The 18,629-nt window shown below is 54.6% G+C and overlaps 8 protein-coding genes across 8 annotated transcripts; 6 read left to right on the top strand and 2 right to left on the bottom strand.

Moving 5' to 3' along the window:
- Positions 1 to 138: 138 nt before the first annotated feature.
- On the top strand, positions 139 to 789 carry CLAFUR5_13266 (uncharacterized protein; the record flags this gene model as incomplete). Its single annotated transcript, XM_047912414.1, has 1 exon — positions 139 to 789. The coding sequence occupies one exon, from the start codon at positions 139 to 141 to the stop codon at positions 787 to 789; it is 651 nt and encodes a 216-aa protein (XP_047767697.1).
- Positions 790 to 879: 90 nt separating this feature from the next.
- CLAFUR5_13265 (uncharacterized protein) lies at positions 880 to 1,794 on the top strand (the record flags this gene model as incomplete). Its single annotated transcript, XM_047912413.1, has 2 exons — positions 880 to 1,057; positions 1,118 to 1,794. 2 exons carry the CDS (start codon positions 880 to 882, stop codon positions 1,792 to 1,794), a joined length of 855 nt encoding a protein of 284 aa, XP_047768020.1.
- A 907-nt stretch (positions 1,795 to 2,701) lies between these two features.
- On the top strand, positions 2,702 to 3,914 carry CLAFUR5_13264 (uncharacterized protein; the record flags this gene model as incomplete). The annotated part of the gene is made up of 2 exons (XM_047912412.1): positions 2,702 to 3,789; positions 3,845 to 3,914. 2 exons carry the CDS (start codon positions 2,702 to 2,704, stop codon positions 3,912 to 3,914), a joined length of 1,158 nt encoding a protein of 385 aa, XP_047768019.1.
- Positions 3,915 to 5,536: 1,622 nt separating this feature from the next.
- Positions 5,537 to 10,575, top strand: CLAFUR5_13263 (PH and SEC7 domain-containing protein; the record flags this gene model as incomplete). Its single annotated transcript, XM_047912411.1, has 2 exons — positions 5,537 to 10,261; positions 10,315 to 10,575. The coding sequence occupies 2 exons, from the start codon at positions 5,537 to 5,539 to the stop codon at positions 10,573 to 10,575; spliced, it is 4,986 nt and encodes a 1,661-aa protein (XP_047768015.1).
- Positions 10,576 to 10,987: 412 nt separating this feature from the next.
- On the top strand, positions 10,988 to 11,929 carry CLAFUR5_13262 (uncharacterized protein; the record flags this gene model as incomplete). The annotated part of the gene is made up of 1 exon (XM_047912410.1): positions 10,988 to 11,929. The coding sequence occupies one exon, from the start codon at positions 10,988 to 10,990 to the stop codon at positions 11,927 to 11,929; it is 942 nt and encodes a 313-aa protein (XP_047768014.1).
- Positions 11,930 to 12,464: 535 nt separating this feature from the next.
- On the bottom strand, positions 12,465 to 13,181 carry CLAFUR5_13261 (uncharacterized protein; the record flags this gene model as incomplete). Its single annotated transcript, XM_047912409.1, has 3 exons — positions 12,465 to 12,711; positions 12,778 to 12,977; positions 13,068 to 13,181. The coding sequence occupies 3 exons, from the start codon at positions 13,179 to 13,181 to the stop codon at positions 12,465 to 12,467; spliced, it is 561 nt and encodes a 186-aa protein (XP_047768017.1).
- A 2,509-nt stretch (positions 13,182 to 15,690) lies between these two features.
- CLAFUR5_13260 (uncharacterized protein) lies at positions 15,691 to 17,744 on the bottom strand (the record flags this gene model as incomplete). Its single annotated transcript, XM_047912408.1, has 2 exons — positions 15,691 to 17,517; positions 17,577 to 17,744. The coding sequence occupies 2 exons, from the start codon at positions 17,742 to 17,744 to the stop codon at positions 15,691 to 15,693; spliced, it is 1,995 nt and encodes a 664-aa protein (XP_047768016.1).
- A 347-nt stretch (positions 17,745 to 18,091) lies between these two features.
- On the top strand, positions 18,092 to 18,582 carry CLAFUR5_13259 (40S ribosomal protein S26E; the record flags this gene model as incomplete). Its single annotated transcript, XM_047912407.1, has 2 exons — positions 18,092 to 18,399; positions 18,456 to 18,582. The coding sequence occupies 2 exons, from the start codon at positions 18,092 to 18,094 to the stop codon at positions 18,580 to 18,582; spliced, it is 435 nt and encodes a 144-aa protein (XP_047768413.1).
- Positions 18,583 to 18,629: the final 47 nt, after the last annotated feature.

Here is an 18,629-nt window from a genome sequence, read left to right as displayed (position 1 = left end):
ATCCTTACTTTGTCCACGTGCCTCGATCAGCAAAGAAAGATACCAACAGACACGCTGGGGAACTTTCCGTACAAGTAACATCTTACCACAAGCAATCGACAACCACAAAGGCTCTGATTCTCCGAGTCACCAGCAAACATGCGCTCACGCCCAGCACCGCAGCACCCCTTTCGATTCCTCGAGCTGTCCGCTGAGTTGAGGAACCAGATCTATGAGTTCTTGCTCGTGGACCACAAACCATTCTGGCCCACTTTGCAAACGATCTACCGCTGCGAGTCCTCGATCAATGCTGCGATCCTTCGCGTATGCCGTCAAACACACGAAGAAGCAACAGCCATGCTATACGCCAGCAACACCTTCCAGGGGTACAGAGAACACATCTTCGCGACATGGTTGCCCTCGATCGGGAGGAACATCAAACACATTCGGAGCCTGGAGGTGGATCATGTGCAGACCGCTGCATTTTTCTATGAGATGCTGCCGCCGCTGAAGAAAGCGATATCGCTGCAGCGACTCGACTTGTCTTATATTGAGCCGAACTGGAAAGCTGAGGAGCTGGCGAAAATGGTTGCGCCGTTTATGCGTGCGATTCACAGGGCGCGGAAGAGGAAGGACGGAGATCGTGTGGAGGGTGTGCTAGATATGCTGGTGCTGCCCAGGTACTACGACTGTAAGGAGGAAGAGCAGGTCAAAGCGCTGATCGCTTTTGCGCTCGACTTTCCTGCTGAGCGGTGGAAGGATGCTTCGCGGCAGGAGCGGCTTGTTATTGGTCGCGAAATCAGTAAATGAGAGAACGTGAACAACGACTGAGAATGCAGAAAGGCATCATCAGTGTCCGCATCGTTCTTGTTCATGTACTGCATTCACTTCTTGTGTGTTATGCAGGTATGCTCCACTTTTAAATTATGTCCGTGCGCTGGTGTGGGGGTGGTTCTCACCTTCGAACTCATCGTCTACGCCTCACCATCACTTGGCTATTACCAACACCAAGTCAACATCACAGTCATTGCGTACTTCCACACCATGGCGCCGGTATTGCCCATCTCTGATGCTTCAGGTGAGCGTTGCAAAGTCCACACGCGCTTTCAGTAGACTATTTCGCGCTAACCGTCCACAGCACCTTCCTCCCCTCGAACCGGATTCTTCGATTTGAGTGCCGAACTTCGAAACAGGATCTACTCCCACCTCCTCGAAGACACTCGGGAGATAAATCTGTGGCACGCCCGCGGCGCGATGGATTCCCCCGCTCGCATTAGACGCAATCCCCATCACCGCCGATACCTTTCAGTCCATCCGCAGATCCTCTCCACATGCAAGCAAATCCACAACGAAGCCACGCCCATGTTGTATGGGAGCAACAGGTTCTCCGTCTTTGAGCCCTCGGACGCCGTCAAGTTTTTTGTACAGATCCGCGGGTCTGTTCAATACATTCGACACCTTGGCGTAGAGATCGAGGCACCTTTCCGACTCGGAATTCCCTTCGCGCAGGACGATTTCGTAGCCTTGTTCGGACGTCTGGAGTCTGCCGAAGCGCTGGTGACGCTCACATTGCCAGGTTCAATTCGAGCAGGGTTCTCATCGGCCAAGCTTGCGAAGTTGCTAGGCGGGATGTATCGGTCTCGGGCAGAGTGGATGGGCCGCGAGTATGATGCGGCGGAGTTGGCCAGAATGGTCAAGTTCGAGACGAAGGTCGAGTACTTCAAAAACCGCAAGCATGTTTGGCGAGGGGAGGATGAGAAGGCTCAGCGGTTCGGACGGCGCGTACACGACAGGATCATCAAGATTGGTGGCTGACTGGGATGCGCATTAATGATTCACGTATCGGTAGTCGAAAGCGCACTGGCGGGCATTGTCTTGCATACGACGGCCGGGTGTCGAGAACAGATATTGATGGGGACTTGCCAGCGAAGGCGCAAATTGCTCGATGTAGTCGACAATATCAACAGAGCAAAACCTGTACTCAGCCACGAGCTCCTGCTAAAAATGGCGTGTCTTACCATTCTTGAACTTCCGTGTCGCCTCTACCCAGGCTGAGACGAGCATTCCTTTGATCGCTTTGGTGGCGCCCCAGTCTTCACAACCACTGATCTTGAAGTGTATATAGTCAGTCGTCGGGTCTTAATACAACCCTCTCAATATGCAAACACTACCCATCTTGCCATACCAAAGCCAAGGCACCTATCAGACACCACCTGTCGATCCTTACCGAGTGACAAGTTTTCAGCTTCAGCAGCTTCAAGCGCAAGAGACCTTGTCAAATTTGACATCAAGAGTACGCGCCAGGTCTTGCATCGGTCCTTCAACCTTACTGACGAGTCATAGCTCGCCTAGCCAACATGAGCCCATACGGTGTGCTGTACGGCTGGGAGCAGTTCACGACCTGGTGGAACTGCGACGCGTGCAAGACGAAGCAAGTAGCGTGGAGATGTAGCGAGTGTCAAAAGGCCGTCTGTGGCGAGTGCAAGGAGAGCCATCAGTGCAGAGGATGATGAACATGGTGTTTGATCAGAAAGGAGGAAGCTGAACGCATGGGAGAGGTCTGGAAACCAAACGGAGCTGAGTCCGCGAAATTGTTCTTGAGATCGGCGCGTCATTATTATCGCAGTCCAATTCATCCAACGCTCTGCGTGATTTCTACTTCGATTCCTCTACCTCTTCCTCCCACACCTTTCCTTCGATGTCTACGTTTCCCAACTAATAAATGACAACACGCTGGCCGAGCGCGGTCTCGAGCCTTCGAAACCTCCACAATGCTCGCCTGCGGATAACAACCACCTCTATCCGCCGATATGCCTCCAAGCCGGAAGTCCAGGAGGAGGACCTGAATCGACATGAAAAAGCTGCTCTGGTTGAGGTCATTGGACTCAGGCGGATTGATCCTGTCAATCCTCCCAGGAGTACGCTGCCACCGCCGCTGAAACTCCCGACGAAAGGTGACGAGAATGTTGCGCTGTATTACTTCAGGATTGGGAGGGCTTATGGGAGTTTCTACTGGGTTGGGATAAAAGCTGTGTGGTTCAACTTTAAGGCTTCGCAAGAGTTGAGGGAGCGGGTCAAGAGGGATGTGCAAGCGGAATCACCGAGGAGTATCGCGCAGTCGACATGGTTGAAGCACTTGTCGCGATCGGAGTTCCAGCTGTTGGAGCGCAATAACCACGATATTGGGAAGCTGCCTTTCTTCGGACTGCTCGTCGCACTCTTTGGAGAATGGCTGCCACTGTTGGTGCCATTCATACCAGGAGCAGTACCTGGTACATGTCGCATCCCGAAGCAGATACAGGGCATGAGGGCCAAGGCAGAAGAGCGCAGACGCATCAGCTTCAGGCGTGGCATCAGTGAGCCTACCAAAGACCAGATGCCCGATCTCTCAGCAGTGCCGGAGCCTCTTGCCAAAGTGGAATGGCCATCATCACAAAAGGAATACGCAGCACATCTACTGCAACGCCTACGAGACGACCAGCTCTTCCACATATCCTGCACGCTAAACCTCCACAACCGCCTCTGGGACCGCCTCTTGGACCGCATCCAAATGCCCCCACCCTCCGCCCTCCTCCGCCGAGGCCTCTCGAAACGCCTTGCCTACCTCGCCAGCGACGACAAGCTCCTGGACCGAGACGGCGGCGCATCAACGCTATCCTCCGACGAGCTCAACATTGCATGCGAAGAGCGTGGTCTTGATGTGTTGGGCAAGCGCGAAGACACTCTACGACAAGATCTCTCGTGGTGGCTCGCACGGCAGAAGGAGGATCAGGGGAAGGGCGCAGCTATCTTCACGATGCTGTTTAGAAGGTTGGCAATGCGCGAATGGGTTGAGTTGAACGTTAAAGCTAATGCGTTGAAATAGGCCTAATGCGTGGAAGACTGTGACGAGGGAGCAGACGATGGGAACAATCCCGGCTCAGAAGCGTGCGTGACGAATGCACTGTAGAATGGACTGTACATATAGACCTGTACTACTATGAACAACACTGCTATATCACCATGCAGCACTGTCACATCACATTGGTCCTGCAGTCCTGCTTGATCTTGTTGTGGGGCTGTGCATTATTGCACTGAAGCAGTCTCACAGCAGCTGCACTGTCAGATGCGCAAAAGTAAATTGTGGTTCGCAGACATAGCAAGTTTGATTTCGAATTGACTTCAGCACAGAGCATTACAGTGATCTGCATATTGTTGCGATGGGTTCCCAGTCAACGCCCCACAGTCCAGACGACCATTATCAAGACAGCCTCGAGACATCTTGCTCCCCTTCCCACACCTCTGCATCGTCTTACGAAGTTCTTCTCGATTCTGACGATCAATGCTTCGCCACGCGCGATCCAGTCTCAACTGTGGCGTCAATCAATAGCTCCCAAACGCCGCGGATGTTGCGCAAGATGCATGAGAGTCAGCTCCTTGCTTATACAGAGCACCACGACTCGTGGGCCACGTGTAGGCCCTTTGGCTGGACTCGTTTATCAATATATGCAGTAGCTTTGAGCTCAGAAACCTGTGTGCAGAGATCTGACTCGTCGAAAATGCTGCAGCTCTCACTATTACCGTGGAGAGTTAATTCTCCGAGGTACGAAGGTCGCGATACTCAAGAAACGTATCGACGGAGCATTATTTCTGACACTCGTGAACATCATGCTCATCCGACACAGCGGTGAGAGAATATGCATAATGCGGGACGCAGGGGTTTCAGCGCACGGTACCTTGCAGACAGGCGACGCTAGCGGGGCCGCGAACGACGTTTCGGAAGCGTTACACCGCAGAAGATATGGGATGGAAGATATGCAGGAGGTTGCGGAAGAGGTGTAGACTGCGGAGATGGTGCTTGGTTTCGATGCATTGCGCCGTGGTGACAGGTGTATGCAGTATGCCGAGGTGAGGTGTTGGTGTTGGACGGGCATGATGACGGGTTGTTTGAAGCTGGAGAAACAGCTAGTGGTTGTACTGGGAGTAGTGTCAGGTACGTGCATGTCGTGTGCATGGGGCGTGCGTGCATCGATCGCATTTGCGAGATGAGATGGGGGGGGGGAGATCTGGGTTTGCTTGCAACAGCGTTGTGCGATGGATTGATGTACAGTGTGCGAGAGTCCGTTCTTCGATGTACATGTACGGTCACTCATCCATCGATCTGATGCTACATGTACATGTCCCTCCTATCGTACATGGACACAGGCGATTTGGTTCCAAAGTCTGCCGACTCAAGCTAGCTGCGTGATTGGCTTTGGTTGGCGTTGTAACTTGTCGAGCGACCCCTGACGGTCTTGGAGTGGAGTCGGTTGCATGAGGAGCGTGTCCCCGTGTACGCGCCGGGGCTGCACGCTGCAGGCCACACAGAACAACTGATTCGAAGCATTGCGCATTGCTGGCCCTGTTCATATGGACATCTGTGCAAAGCGCTCGCGGACGCGTGCAGACTAATCGCGGCTCAGCACAGCAGGACCACACTTTGCACGCCCATTAGAGTTCCGCGGTCCAGCACTGCCGACCCATTCGTTTCGCAGAGCAGAGGGAGGGCAGAGGCAGAGGCAGAGGCCGCGTGCAGAGGATGGAGACAAACTACCCTCATGCTGCTTCTGCGTCCGCGTCTGCGTCTGCATCGACTACCTCTCGAGCCACTGCGCCCGCCGCAATCGTAGCATCCGGGAGCCGCTCTACGCCGCCGAGCAGCAGCAGTCCGCCCACGCCCATTGCTCTGCCCGTGAGCCCGCGCAAGAGTTCACGGCGCTTCAACGATGCCAATGCCAGTCCGCCGTCCACTCCGCCAGCGAAACCACGATCGACCGGCAAGGGCAAGGGCAGGAAGCTGCTGAAGGGCCCGCGTGAGACGAGGCACCAGCGTGACATATCAGAGGAGGAGCTCGAGGCCGCCGTGGCCACTGCAGCACGACACTCGCACGGCCTGTCGTGGAACTCGACCACGCGTGACTCGGTCGTTGACAACCTGCTGTTCTCCCTGGACAACCTGTCACGGGGAGACGTCGGTGAAGTCGGAGGCATGGAGGGGCACGAGCAAGAGAAGACCCGATATCTGTCGTCGCTCTCCTCGCACTTCGTCGACCAGGCACAGCGCTCGCGAGGCCACACCCACTCCTCATCGACCTCGGAATATGACCGCCATCTCATGGACTCGCCGCAGAGCCAAGCGACTCCATCGCCCAAAGGCCGACGGAGTGCCAGCACATCCAACTTTCCATCATACAGCAGCATGAATGGGCGTGTGAAACAGCAGGGCAGACCCCATGGCGGTGGACGAACGAGCTCGGAGGGTCCGCAACCGGCCCTCACGCAACCCTACATCAATGGCCGTTCGTTCGTTGCAAAGCGAAAGGACAGCAGCGATACTGTCAGTTTGAGCCCAGAAGGCGGCTATGGTGCTGTGCTCGAGACGAGCAGGTTGGCATGGGGCAATGGTGGCAGATCGGTGAGCATGGACCACATTCAGTCAGACAGCAGGGATGGACTTTCTGTGCTTGGGCGAGGACGTCCAGTGCCTTCGGTACACAGCAAGTACGAGTCCAACGACGCGGATGAGTCCGATGCAGCGCCGGAACCAATCATTTCTGGTGGTCCGCGCAAAATGCAGAATCCGACAGCAACAGGTCCAGTGTACGTCAATCAGGCTAACCCCAAGCCCAAACCCAGCCAGTTGCGCAAAACAACCACACAGCAAGACCTGCGATCTCAGGCTGGCAATTCGCCAAGTCCTTCTATCCCGCATGATATAAGGGAGCAAGCGGCTGATTTCGTCAGAACCAGCAGCATGCGCGGATCGCTACCTCCGCCTTCCGCGAGCAGTAGTACTGCACCCAGTCCCGGAATCTCAACCAGGAGAAAGGAGCACTCTCCGCCACGAGAGAAACCTGGCTTCTTCAAACGCATCTTCAGCAGCAATTCTTCTCGTACAGTTTCAGGCACAGTGGAGCGACCGGGCTCCACACGCAAGGATAACAACGACCGGGGCTCCGCATCACGACGCGCTGTATCACAAACATCTGCAGCGGGTGGCGACGTGAAAGATGCCACAAATACTGCCAATTCGCAGCCACCAACGTTGAGCAAGAAGCCGTCTTCGTTCTTTAGGAGACGAAAGAAGTCGACTTCAGAGGCGTTTAATCCGCCGCCGATTCCAACTGCCCATCACAATCATGCCAACCCGAACATGAATACGGCCGGGGAGAGTCCTTCAATTAGCAGTCTACGGAAAGTCATGGATCCCTATCTAAACGAGGATGAGACTACGCCACGTCTGCCAGCACACAACAGGACAGCTTCGCGTTCAGCTTCACGCCCGCCAACCGCAGGATCCAAGGCCACTGCAAGTTCGAAGGAAGACTCTGAAGATCCCGACATATTTCATACCGGATATACGCCACCTCCAGACGCTTCGCTCGGTGCGCGATATCCAATCTCGAGGGAGCATTCTTTGAGCATGGACCGCGAAAGAAACTTTAAAATGAAAATCAAGAAGCGTCGACCAGAGGACCTTGCAAATTCAGATGCCCAGGAGCCAGGCGAAAACAATGACTTGGCACATCCCAGTCGACGATCTTCAAGAGATACATTGCGCGACGAAAAGGACCATCTGAAAGTCTCACCGCTGTCTGCATTTCATCCGAATGTCGAACGACCAGGGACAATAAGTCGTGCCAGTACTGGCGATGGGATAATTGCAGCGTCCGAGTCGCGACTCATGTCCCAAGATGCCAGTCCACTTGACACTGGAGAGATGCGTGACTTCAGTGCTGGAACGGGCGTGAGCCTGAACATGGACGATGATGAGCAATGGGTGGTACAACAGGCGAAGCTTGAACGACCGCCCTCGCCCAAGTCTGGGCGATTGCGTTTGCAGCCAACCGCTTCGGAAGAGCAACTCAATCAGAACAAAGACAACAACTCTTCGCCAACCGATGCTTTCCATGATTCGAATGAGTTCCGGCCTGACAGTCTCGAAATGCCACCTCGAGAGACGGCGCCGCCACAGCAGCTTCCCTCAGCCGCGTGCTTGCCACTGCCTAACATTGGTGTCGACGGCAATCGACCTGTATCGAGGAACTCAAGTGAACCGACTATTATTCAGGTCCCGCCTGAGTTCGTTGATGAGGGCGCCGAGTATCGAGAGCGAGCCCGCAAGATCTTCGAAGGCGACGAAGAAGATGTTCCTCGTGGAGACGCTGCTGCTTGGCTTGGCGAACGCAACACACTCAGCAAGCGCACATTGGAGGCATATATGCAGCTCTTCGATTTCTATGGCATGAACATCCTTGCCAGTTTGAAGATGTTGTGTTCGAAACTGACGCTCAAAGGCGAGACGCAGCAATTCGACCGTATCATTACAGCATTGTCAGCAAGATGGTGCCAATGCAATTCGAATCATGGCTTCAAAGCGCAGGATGTGGTTCACACCATTATTTACTCGCTCATCCTGCTCAACACTGATCTGCATCTTGCGGACATTGGTGAGAGAATGTCTCGCAGCGCCTACGTCAAGAACACATTACCTACGATCAAGCGTGTTGTCGCCGACGCTGCGCCGAATGCATTCGACGACACAATCCGACCATTGAGGGAAAACCTGCGTCCATCATTGCCTTGGAGCGAGTCGAGCACTTCCGTCACAAACTCACGCAATCCTTCCATGCCTACATCGCCTTCAATGCCTTCTCGAGCGGAGACTCCCGATGGCGGACGCGAGGTCAACGATCAGTTGTACGGCGTGACAGCTAACAACAAGCGACTGTCAATCAGGCCGGCAATGAGCAGACAGGACTCCGACAATGGCACGCCTGATTCTGCAGGAGCTGGCACAGCCAACGCACTGGTCAACAACTGTTGGTCAGGCTCAATGCGCGGATGGGAGATGGAGGTCGAGTCGATCCTCAAGGCGTTCTTCAACTCCATCCGGCAGGATCCTCTACCCCTGCACAACACTGTCATGGGTGGCATCGACTCCTCAAACAACAGTCGCAACCTTTCTGTGGTCGACTTGAATGGTAACCTCAAGCGAACTGGAAGCGTCGTCAGCAGAGCACCATCAGAAAACATCTCTTTGCGATCGAAAGACACCCGATTCAATTCTTTCACACAACGTTGGCCAGGCAGGTCGAACAGATCAAGACCGAAGCTATACCCAGCCAGTACTGTGGGGTCATCTCGTACCAGCTTCGACGAAGGGAGTGGTTTCTGGTCGCCAGCGCAAAGCAGCAAGTATTCTTTCAGCAAGACTCTGACATCTGCCTCGGTCGGTAGCTTCAATACGCAGTTCCAGTCGCAAATGGACTCATTCAAGCCCTCAATTGGCTTTGCTGGTGCGCTGAACCAAGCCATGATTCGGGAAGAGAATTTCAACAGCGATGGCAGCGACACTTTCTCTATGCCACGTGGTGACCTGCTCGAGGACGAAAGCCTGGCACTTGAGGGAGCTCCTTGGGCAAAGGAAGGCATGGTACAGCACAAGCATCACCTGGAAACGCAAGATCGTAAAGCCAAGGAGCGAAGCTGGACGTCTTGTTTCGCGGTCATTAGCAAAGGCAAGCTCACCTTGTTCAACTTCAACACCTCGTCGAAGACACAGTCTGCTAGCAGGAAGACGCCGTTCCAGAAGATGGGCAAAGCTGCAAGCGTAGCACCGCGCCAAGTTGGAGGCGGTGATTGGATGGACAATGCCGAGCAACTCGATGTGTTCATCTTGCGTCAGACGATTGCCTCGACGCTGCCACCGCCCGGCTATAGTAAGGCTAGGCCGAACGTGTGGGCGTTGAGTCTACCATCAGGTGCCGTACATCTCTTCCAAGTGGGCACTCCGGAGATTGCTGAAGAATTCATGACTGCTGCCAACTACTGGTCAGCACGTCTGAGTAAGGAACCCCTGGCCGGCGGCGTGTCTAACATCGAGTATGGTTGGTCGGAGAACATTGTGAATCCTGCTCTTCTTGATCGCTCGGAGAGCTTCCAGCATCCTCCATCTTCGATGCAGACACGCAATGCGGGGCACTCGCACAGTATGTCGACCGACCGAACAGAGCAGCGAGATCGCCGTGGGAGTCTTCAATCGTCTATCCGGAACAGCTTTGACACTGGCTTCGGTAGCGGCACGAAGTCCAAGACGAGCGGCGACCGAGCGACTATCATGGAGTGGCAGCCACCGACTCAGTCGATGATGGCCAGCCAGTTGATGGAAGTCGACCAGCTTAAGCAGCTGACGGCTTATGTGACCGGCCAGGAAGAAGAGCTGAATAAACACCAGGAACTGAAACATGCGATTGAACTTGCTGTGAGCTGCAAGACTGTTGTGAGCATGGACCTATCACTGACTTCTTTCCACAGTTCTCGCCACGCCATCCGAACTTCCAGAAAGCCATGGCCAACTGGCAGCGCAAGTCGGACCACTTGCTGCGCGAGATCGTCAAGTTTCGCACGTATATTGACAGCTTGACAGCAGCGCAAAAGGCGAAGGAGGCCCTCTATGCTAGGAAAGCAGACGGCCGTCTGAGCCCAGTCGCTAAGGACGATGATGTTTACGACCTTCCAACCATGAATCAGATGATGGGAGGTGTTGCGCCTCGCGGAATCCACACTTCAGGTTGAGCAAGAGCAAACGACAGTGGTTGGACATCTGCATGTGGGATGTGTTGGATGTTGATGACTTGTACGAATAAGTGGTACCAGCTCCACTTGAGGAAGGGATTAATGTTCCAATGGATAGCGATAGGCGCTATGAGTTTTGTTGCGACAGTGAGACAGATGAGAGTCATACCCACGAGCATATTATTGTATCAGTAGCGTACGTGTAATTGAAGCTTCATGCTGCCGCCGTTAAGGCGCGGCTGCAGCGCATTCGCAAGCATCAGGCACACGAGCCAGCTGATTGGGTCAGCCTAGACCCCTCTTCGCGATTTCCCACCTACAACCAGATGATCTACACCTCTACATCCACTTGCGTGCAACATTCACACCAAATTACAGCGGGCGTCCCAAGACGCCGCAATACACATCCAGCATGATCACACTACCACGCCCCCGCAACCCACCATATCGCACTCCCACACCCAAGAACAGCCCGCCACCTGACCAAGATGCTTCACCCAAGCGCAAGAGGACCGAGCAGTCGCAGGTGAATCCAGTTCCTTTGTGTGTGAACACTGCGACTCAACGGGAGCTCACGCCTGAAACTGGAGCGAATAGTCCGAGGACGAAGGTGGCGGAGAGGTTTCAGGATTTGGATTTGGATCTTCGACATGTGTCAAGCCAGGATGGAGAGCTATTAACGGGTAGTTCGCAGTCGCCGAGGAAACGAGTGAAGAGGAATCCTCACTTGAGGGAGGTGTATGCGAGGGGCGAGGATGTGCGGACGCCGGGGAGTGGTGGGGTTGGGGTGTTGGAGGTGGCGGAGACGCCGACAGCGCATGAGATGGAGAGTGCTATGTCTTCCTCATCACCGGCCTCGCCTACGACAGCTTTAAAGGGCTTCCAAAACCCTCCTCTAGAGCCCTCACGCGTTCCATCCTCGAGTCCACCCTTCAAAAGACGTCTCTCCCCTCCACCCTTCCAACCGCCCTCACCTCCCACCTCCGCTTCCACTTCCACAACCGCAGCAACAGCAACAGAACCTCCCATCCCGAACTCCTCCACCTCCGAAGACCAGGACCTCGCAGCTCTCACCTGGCAAGAATCGGAAATCACCGGCCACGAAATCGACGTGACGTCTCCGGACGATGATGGAGAGGGGATCAACGGGATTGGGTTCCGGCCTACGGCGGCGATTGCCTATGCGAGGAGTCAGAAGCGAAGGAAGGCGGTGGAGGAGTGGAAGGCCAGAGAGGCGAGGGAGGCGAGGCAGAGGAGGATGAATAGGAGGAGGGGTGGGTCGAGTGATCCGGTCGTGGAGGGGGAGGGGGAAGGGGAGGCGAGGAGGAGTGTCAGGTTTGTGGGCGTTGGGTAGGACGCCATTGAAGGGATGAGAATATGATGAGATGCTTTTATGTTCGTATGATTGATGATGGGTATGACGGTATATGTATGATGCCTTGCTCGCTGGAGATGGCAGGTAATTCTATGTAGTGAGACGCGCCTTCACTTTTGCCGTAAACGCGCGACGCAACAGATGCAAAGCACCACATGACTGCTGCGGCTCTCTTGGCCACTTTGAAGTACAAGTACATTTTGGAAATGTGCACCTTCGAAGATCCTCGTTGGCGTAGTGATATAGCTGCAGACTGTCATTTCCTGACACGAGGCTTTATCAACCTACATATCGCATGCAAGCAGAACATCAACATGGCGTACTTCTCGAGAGCGCGTAGGAACCCACCAAACCAACTTGGATACTTTTGTATCTTCGTTCACTCCTGCTAATCTCAAGCTACTGCTGTCTATTCATATATTTCCCCAATCCTCTAGATCACCCCCCCCCTTTCATTCCCTTCACAACCTCCCACCCCTCCCACCCCCTTCCCCAGCCCCCCTCTTCTCCCCATCTAGTCACCCACTCCCACCAACCCCATCATGACTACTCTCCCAGTGCTTCCCCGCCGTATACACCGCGCCCTCACAATCATCCACCGCCTTACTAGGCTGCAACCACCCGACCCGATCCTTCTCAAACTCTCAATCCGCGGCTTGAACTTCGTCTCCTGCAAGTCGAAATCATCGATCGTTCCAATTCGGGGGATGCTCATCCCTGGATAGCCTGAGGAGCGGCGGTAGAGGAGCGTGCCGCAGATACTGGGTTGAGCGTTAGCGAGACTTCGACACAGGTCTCTCGCAGGCTCGGGACTGGATTGGACTCACCTGCAAAAACTATTCTCCATACTATTCCCCATCGCAATCGTCCTACTCTGCTTGAATCGCGTCAACTTGTCCTCACCACGCAAATGCTTCAGATGCGTATCCTTGACAATGGAGTTGGAGGCGAAGGTCGAGGCGGTGATTTTGCGGCAGTCTGTGCAGTGGCAGATGAAGGTGTCGACGAGGCCGGGGCCTTCGGTTGGCTAAGTGAGTAGAAGCGTTAGTGGGAGGCAGAAGAGGTGTGAGAAGAGGACAATGGCGGTAAGGGGACGTCAGATGGGATGGAGGCATACGACTTCGATCTGCACAGCGCCGCAGTAGCATGTTGCTGTAGCGGCTTTGGCGTCTGGGCCGCCTCGTGCGCCTTCGGAGGGGAGGACGATGTTGCCTTCCGGCTTGGTGGACATTTTCTGGAGGGTGATGGAGGTGTTGGGAAGGTTGATGTAGAGATAGTGCAGGAAGGAAGGATCGAGGGATGTTGTAGGGAAATGTCCAGTGGCTACAGCTCCAAGCCTATTTGTATTCAGCTCGAGCTTAGGACGAGTGTGAGCTTGGAGGGCTTATTTTCTCGCTGCCCATTTCAAGCAGTCCACACTGGAATCCCGCAAGGCTCAACGCTAGCACCTATTCTGTTCCTCTTCTTTATGGCGACGCTGCTCCCAGCCCTAGAATCCCAGAACACCGCTGCGAGCGGCTTCGTAGACGACACGAACATCCTAGCGTGGTCTTCCTCGACTGAGGAGAACTGTAGGCTACTAGAAGAGAAGCACAAGATCTGCGATGACTGGGCTAGGAGGCACGGGGCTCGGTTTGCCCCAGAAAAGTACAATCTGATACACTTTACGCGCCGGCCACGGTTCCACAATATGCAAGCTTCCATCCAGATACAGGGGCACACGACTAACCCGGCAAGTCAGCTCAGGATCCTCGGACTATGGGTGGACCCGGCGCTACGGTGGAGGAAGCACGTACAGGCAATATCACGGAAAGCTGAACAGAATATGGCATCATGCCAGAGGCTCACTGCGTCCACATGGGGGGCGGACTTCCGGCAGTCACGACTTCTGTATACGGCTGTTGTACGGCCAGTCCTTACCTATGGCAGCCAAGTGTGGTCCTTAGGCGAGAGGGCCTGCCCATCGAAGGGACTCGTCGCGCCGCTAGCGAAGATCCAAAACCAATGCCTAAGGAAGGTCACCGGGGCATACAAGTCGACACCAATAAGGATGCTTGAGCACGAGACCGCTATACCGCCGATCGACCTATACATCCAGGGACTACGGACCTCCTACTTAGGCAAGTCGGCACAGTACCCAGTACAGAAGGTCATCGCCAGTGCAGTCGCAAGGGCCCGCGAATCAGTACCAGCGTATAAGGGCATTCGACCCGGAAACGAGCCAAACTACCGGGCAAGGGACGAACAGCTAGCAACACGATGGGAAGGTGAGAAGTCGTTTGTAGAGCAACTATGGAAAGAGAGGTGGAAAAACCAGGGTGTAGGGCATAGTGGACGCCCTCAGCCAGCGGGACAACCTAAGGAATGGTCAGCTACGAAATCCGCGGTCAAGCACCCCCCGAAGCTCATCCACTACCGCCTTACGAGGGCACAGAGTAGCATAGCAACCCAACTGCGAAGCGAACACATCGGCCTCCAGGGGTACCCATCATGGAGGAAGGTTCCAGGATACACGAATACTAGCTGCCCCTGCGGCTATCGCTCCCAGAACGTACGGCACGCACTCCTCGTCTGTCCGAGGTGGTCGCTAGGAAGGGGGGAGTGGATGGCAAAGGCGAGGAACCGGACGATTGGGGCACTTCTTAACAACGCTGAGGACCTACGGCGCATTACGAACTGGATACTAGAGAAGGGCTGGCTAGAACAGTACCGCCTAGTAGGAGCAGTGCAGGAAGAGAGGACACGACGCAGCGCGACGAGACCGGCTAGGAGCGGGGGCTAACGGGGTAGTGACATGGACTACGCACGTTCAGAGGGAAAGCTAATATAGACAAGGAGTAGTCGGGGGCGGGAAGGGTTTTCACCTATTCGGGTTTCCCTTTGTACATAACAATAGATATATACCTGCATAGGCCGGATAGGGTCCTAGAACAGGGGAATGACAAATCTATCTATTTTCTCGCTGTGACACCACGGACAAGTTCCGGAGCCCTGATGATGAGTGATGCTACACGCTTGCGAGCAACTCGTCAACAGGTTTCTGAGCCTCCGATTTGATTATCGACAACGGGATGCATTGCCGATGTTGCTCCTACGGCTCTCAAAGCCCATGTCTTGCATGCTTCGTAAGAAAGATTTATGCATTTGTGCATGTCAGCCTGCCACCCTCAAGCGGAACATCCCAAACTGTTGCATGCCGCCCAATCGTCAGTGCAAACGACGGTCGAGACCTATGCCCTTTTCAAGTAGTCCCCAGTGGTGCAACCTCCAGCAATGCCGTTCTGTAGGTCCCCGCTCCAGCCATGACGTCGCATTGGGAAGCTGAAGGGTGTTGTGATGTGGAATCATTCTTAACGGGCGAGATGCGCACTGCTTTGGAATCGGTGTGCGTATGTCGTGCGATCAAAGGAGCGAGAAGGTCAGAAGACTGTAGACGAAGTGAAGTGGTTGGCCAAACACAACCTTGATGGATCCCAATGCCTGCTGGAAAGAAAGGGCCCACGGAGCTAGAGTGGAGATAGCTCATGCACAAGGGGGGCTTGACCCGAACACTGCAGTTTGGTGGGGAGAGCTGACAGTAAGAAAGATGTTGAAGTAGACTCTGAGGCTGGCTATCAAAGGACTGGAATTGCTGTAGTGGTATCAGTGCAGGAATGCCCCATGTAAAGTATCGCTGACAGAAAAAGAAATGCGCACATTCTAGGAAAGTGGAGTGTAGACCCAAGCGATTCAGCAGCACATTACCTGCTGGACCGGCCAAGCGTGAACGTGATGACAATCACAACACCAAGCACCAGGACAGCACCTGGCAATAGCAGCTCGTTGGGTACACCCGGAATGATGGCTTCTTGAGCCTTCGCAGGTTGTGGTGCCGTCGACTTGCGTTCTCGTCGACGGACGCTGGGCGAGTCTTCCTCTTCTTGCTCGTCGCTGCTTTCGTATCGCTTGCGGTGTCTTATCGAGCTCTCAGGTGGTGTAGGTGGGATGATGGCAGGTTGTGGGTCGACGGTGACTGGCAGAGCGGGCTTTTCCGGATCATGCACGAAGAGATCGACCTTGTCTTTGCGAGCTGTGCGAGCCATCATGATAGCCTCGAGTAGGTCATGATCAGTCGTAATGGAGACAGTATCTCCCTCGTTGTCCATGTAGCTCAGCGCGAAGCCAGCGTGGCCGAGCTTGCCGTCCTCGAATGTGGGAACGCCACCAATACTATCAGCTTCGTGACCAAGCTTTTCGGCGACGTGGCCCACGAACTCTGCGAGACCGGCCGAAGCAACGACTTGCAGGCGATGGATGCGACCACCCGGAGCCTTGAACTTGAAGGTGAAGGGCTTATCCTCGATTGCACCAGCAAGAGCAGATGCCTCATCCTCGCCGCCGTTGTGAGATGCCGAGTCTGTGGGAAGGACGCTGTCTCCACGCTCGAAACCAAGTCTCTGGGGCACTTCGGGCGACATCATGCCAGATCGTGCATCGGGAGCATGACTGTGGCTGCCTTCCCCAGACATCATTGACTCGGTGTCTCCATGATCCATCGACATCCAGAACTTGTTCCAGGCGGGACCCTCGTTGTCGCCCGTCGACATGCCGTTGATTTGGTCAAGAGTAGCATAGGTAAGCTTGAGAACATCGACCATACCGACAATCTCGTCGCTTTCTTTGTTCATGACTGGGAGGTTCAAGTAGTGGCCATCATGCATCTTTCTGAGCGCTTGCTGGATGCTCATATCTAAAGGCGCAAAGTCTGGGTGGGGTGTCATAACTCGAATCACACTGCAGGTGACTGGGTCGAGACCTGCAGCAATGACACGCAAGACGACATCCTTTGACGTAAAGATACCAGTGATCTGGCCTTGATCCTGCACTAGAACTGCAGTGGTGTGATTTTCCTTCATGAGTTGGGCCGCCTCTTTGACGCTCGTCCGGACTGAGACAGTGGTGGGTGGTAGGCCAGTCAAGACTGACTCGAGAGTTGGGCCAGACATGCGCTGACGAACAGCCTCGACGTACTGGATAATCTGTTGCGGCTGACTTGAGCCAAGCTCTGCTTGCACACCCTCTAGCGCATCGTAGAGCTTCTTCGAAGATGTGTATGCACGCTCCAACTTCTCCATGGCATCGTAGAAACACTTTGTAATGTCCAGCACACCAGAGATATCGTGGTTCTCGTCCATGACTGGCAAATGCCTGAAGCCTTTCCGCACCATGAGGTCAAGCGCATCGGTTGCACTGGTGTCTGTGTTGGCGCATAGCGGGTTGTTCGTCATAATCTCTGCAATGGTCACGCTGTTCGCCTTAAGCCCAGCACCAACCACTCTGAACGCCAGATCTTTCGCAGTGAAGATACCGGCGATCCGGTCATCGTCGTCTGTCACAAGCACACAGTCTTCGCGCTTAGCGGCCATCATCTGGGCTGCCTCGGTGACAGTCGTGTTAGGCCTGATCTGGAGAGCCTGGTTCGGTCGGAGAGCGAGGACTGTGCCAGGTGGTGCTTTCCTCGTCTGTCGTGCTCGCCCGGCAGCACCTCTCTTCTTACTGAGGTCGCCCTCAAGCTTCTTCCGTAGTGCCTAGCATGTTTCTTAGCCATTGCTGCAAGGATCGTCTTGCATGTGATTGATCTCCATACCTCATCGCGTTTCGACGTCTTCGCCCTGCTGGCACTGAGAGATGTGTTCGCATCGCTGATGGTCGACTCCAGCTTCGGTCGGGGGATACCAGAAAGTGTGCCTCCTGATCCTTGAGCATACTCGCTCTTCCCTTTCGGTGTGCCTCGCTGACCGCTCATTGTCGACATGGCGCCCAATCTTCCTCAAGCGATAGTCGTCGATGTGGTTCAGCCAAGAGTGATGTGTCGGTATGGGAGGCGTTTCTCCCGTTGCAACGTCCTGCGACGACAACAACAACTCGAGAGCTTCGAAGTTCGAAGGTGTCGAGAAGCACAAAGGTAAAGGTAAACAACCCTTGATCTGTCGGCAGCCGACATGCCGAAGCTAAGCGACTTGCGACTAGCGCGTTGATTGCATCACGTGTGAGTGTGTGGGCCTCAGTTCGCCACGCACAGCTCAAATTCGGCCACACGAAACTTGACTTCAGCCCTTCGTCCTTCACTAACCACAGCACAACACCCACACAGTCGCAAATATGGTCAAGAAGCGCGCATCCAACGGTCGCAACAAGAAGGGCCGCGGCCGTAAGGATACTACAATCTCACCACCCAGGTCATCTACTAACAGATGCTATTTAGACGTCAAGCCAATCCGCTGCTCCAACTGCTCGCGATGCACACCAAAGGACAAGGCGATCAAGAGATTCACCATCCGCAACATGGTCGAGTCCGCCGCCATCCGTGATATCTCAGACGCCTCCGTCTTCGCCGAGTACTCTGTCCCCAAGATGTACTTGAAGCTCCAGTACTGCGTTTCCTGCGCCATCCACGGAAAGATCGTTCGGTATGGCATATCACAGCCAACTAACACGTACAACATCTTCTAACAGTATCGTGCAGTGTCCGCTCGCGCGAGGGTCGCCGCAACCGTGCTCCACCCCCTCGTGTCCGCTACAACAAGGACGGCAAGAAGGTCAACCCAGCTCAGACCGCCCAGAAGCCGCTCGGCGCCCAGGCTGCCGCATAGACGACCACCAGTAACAGCACGATAACGAGGTTTCACGAGAGGTACCA

This window comes from Fulvia fulva, chromosome 11, assembly GCF_020509005.1.
Source record: "Fulvia fulva chromosome 11, complete sequence".
Classification (NCBI taxonomy): Eukaryota; Fungi; Ascomycota; class Dothideomycetes; order Mycosphaerellales; family Mycosphaerellaceae; genus Fulvia; species Fulvia fulva.
The sequence above is the reverse complement of the archived record's forward strand: the minus strand, read 5'-3'. Positions and strand labels throughout refer to the sequence as shown.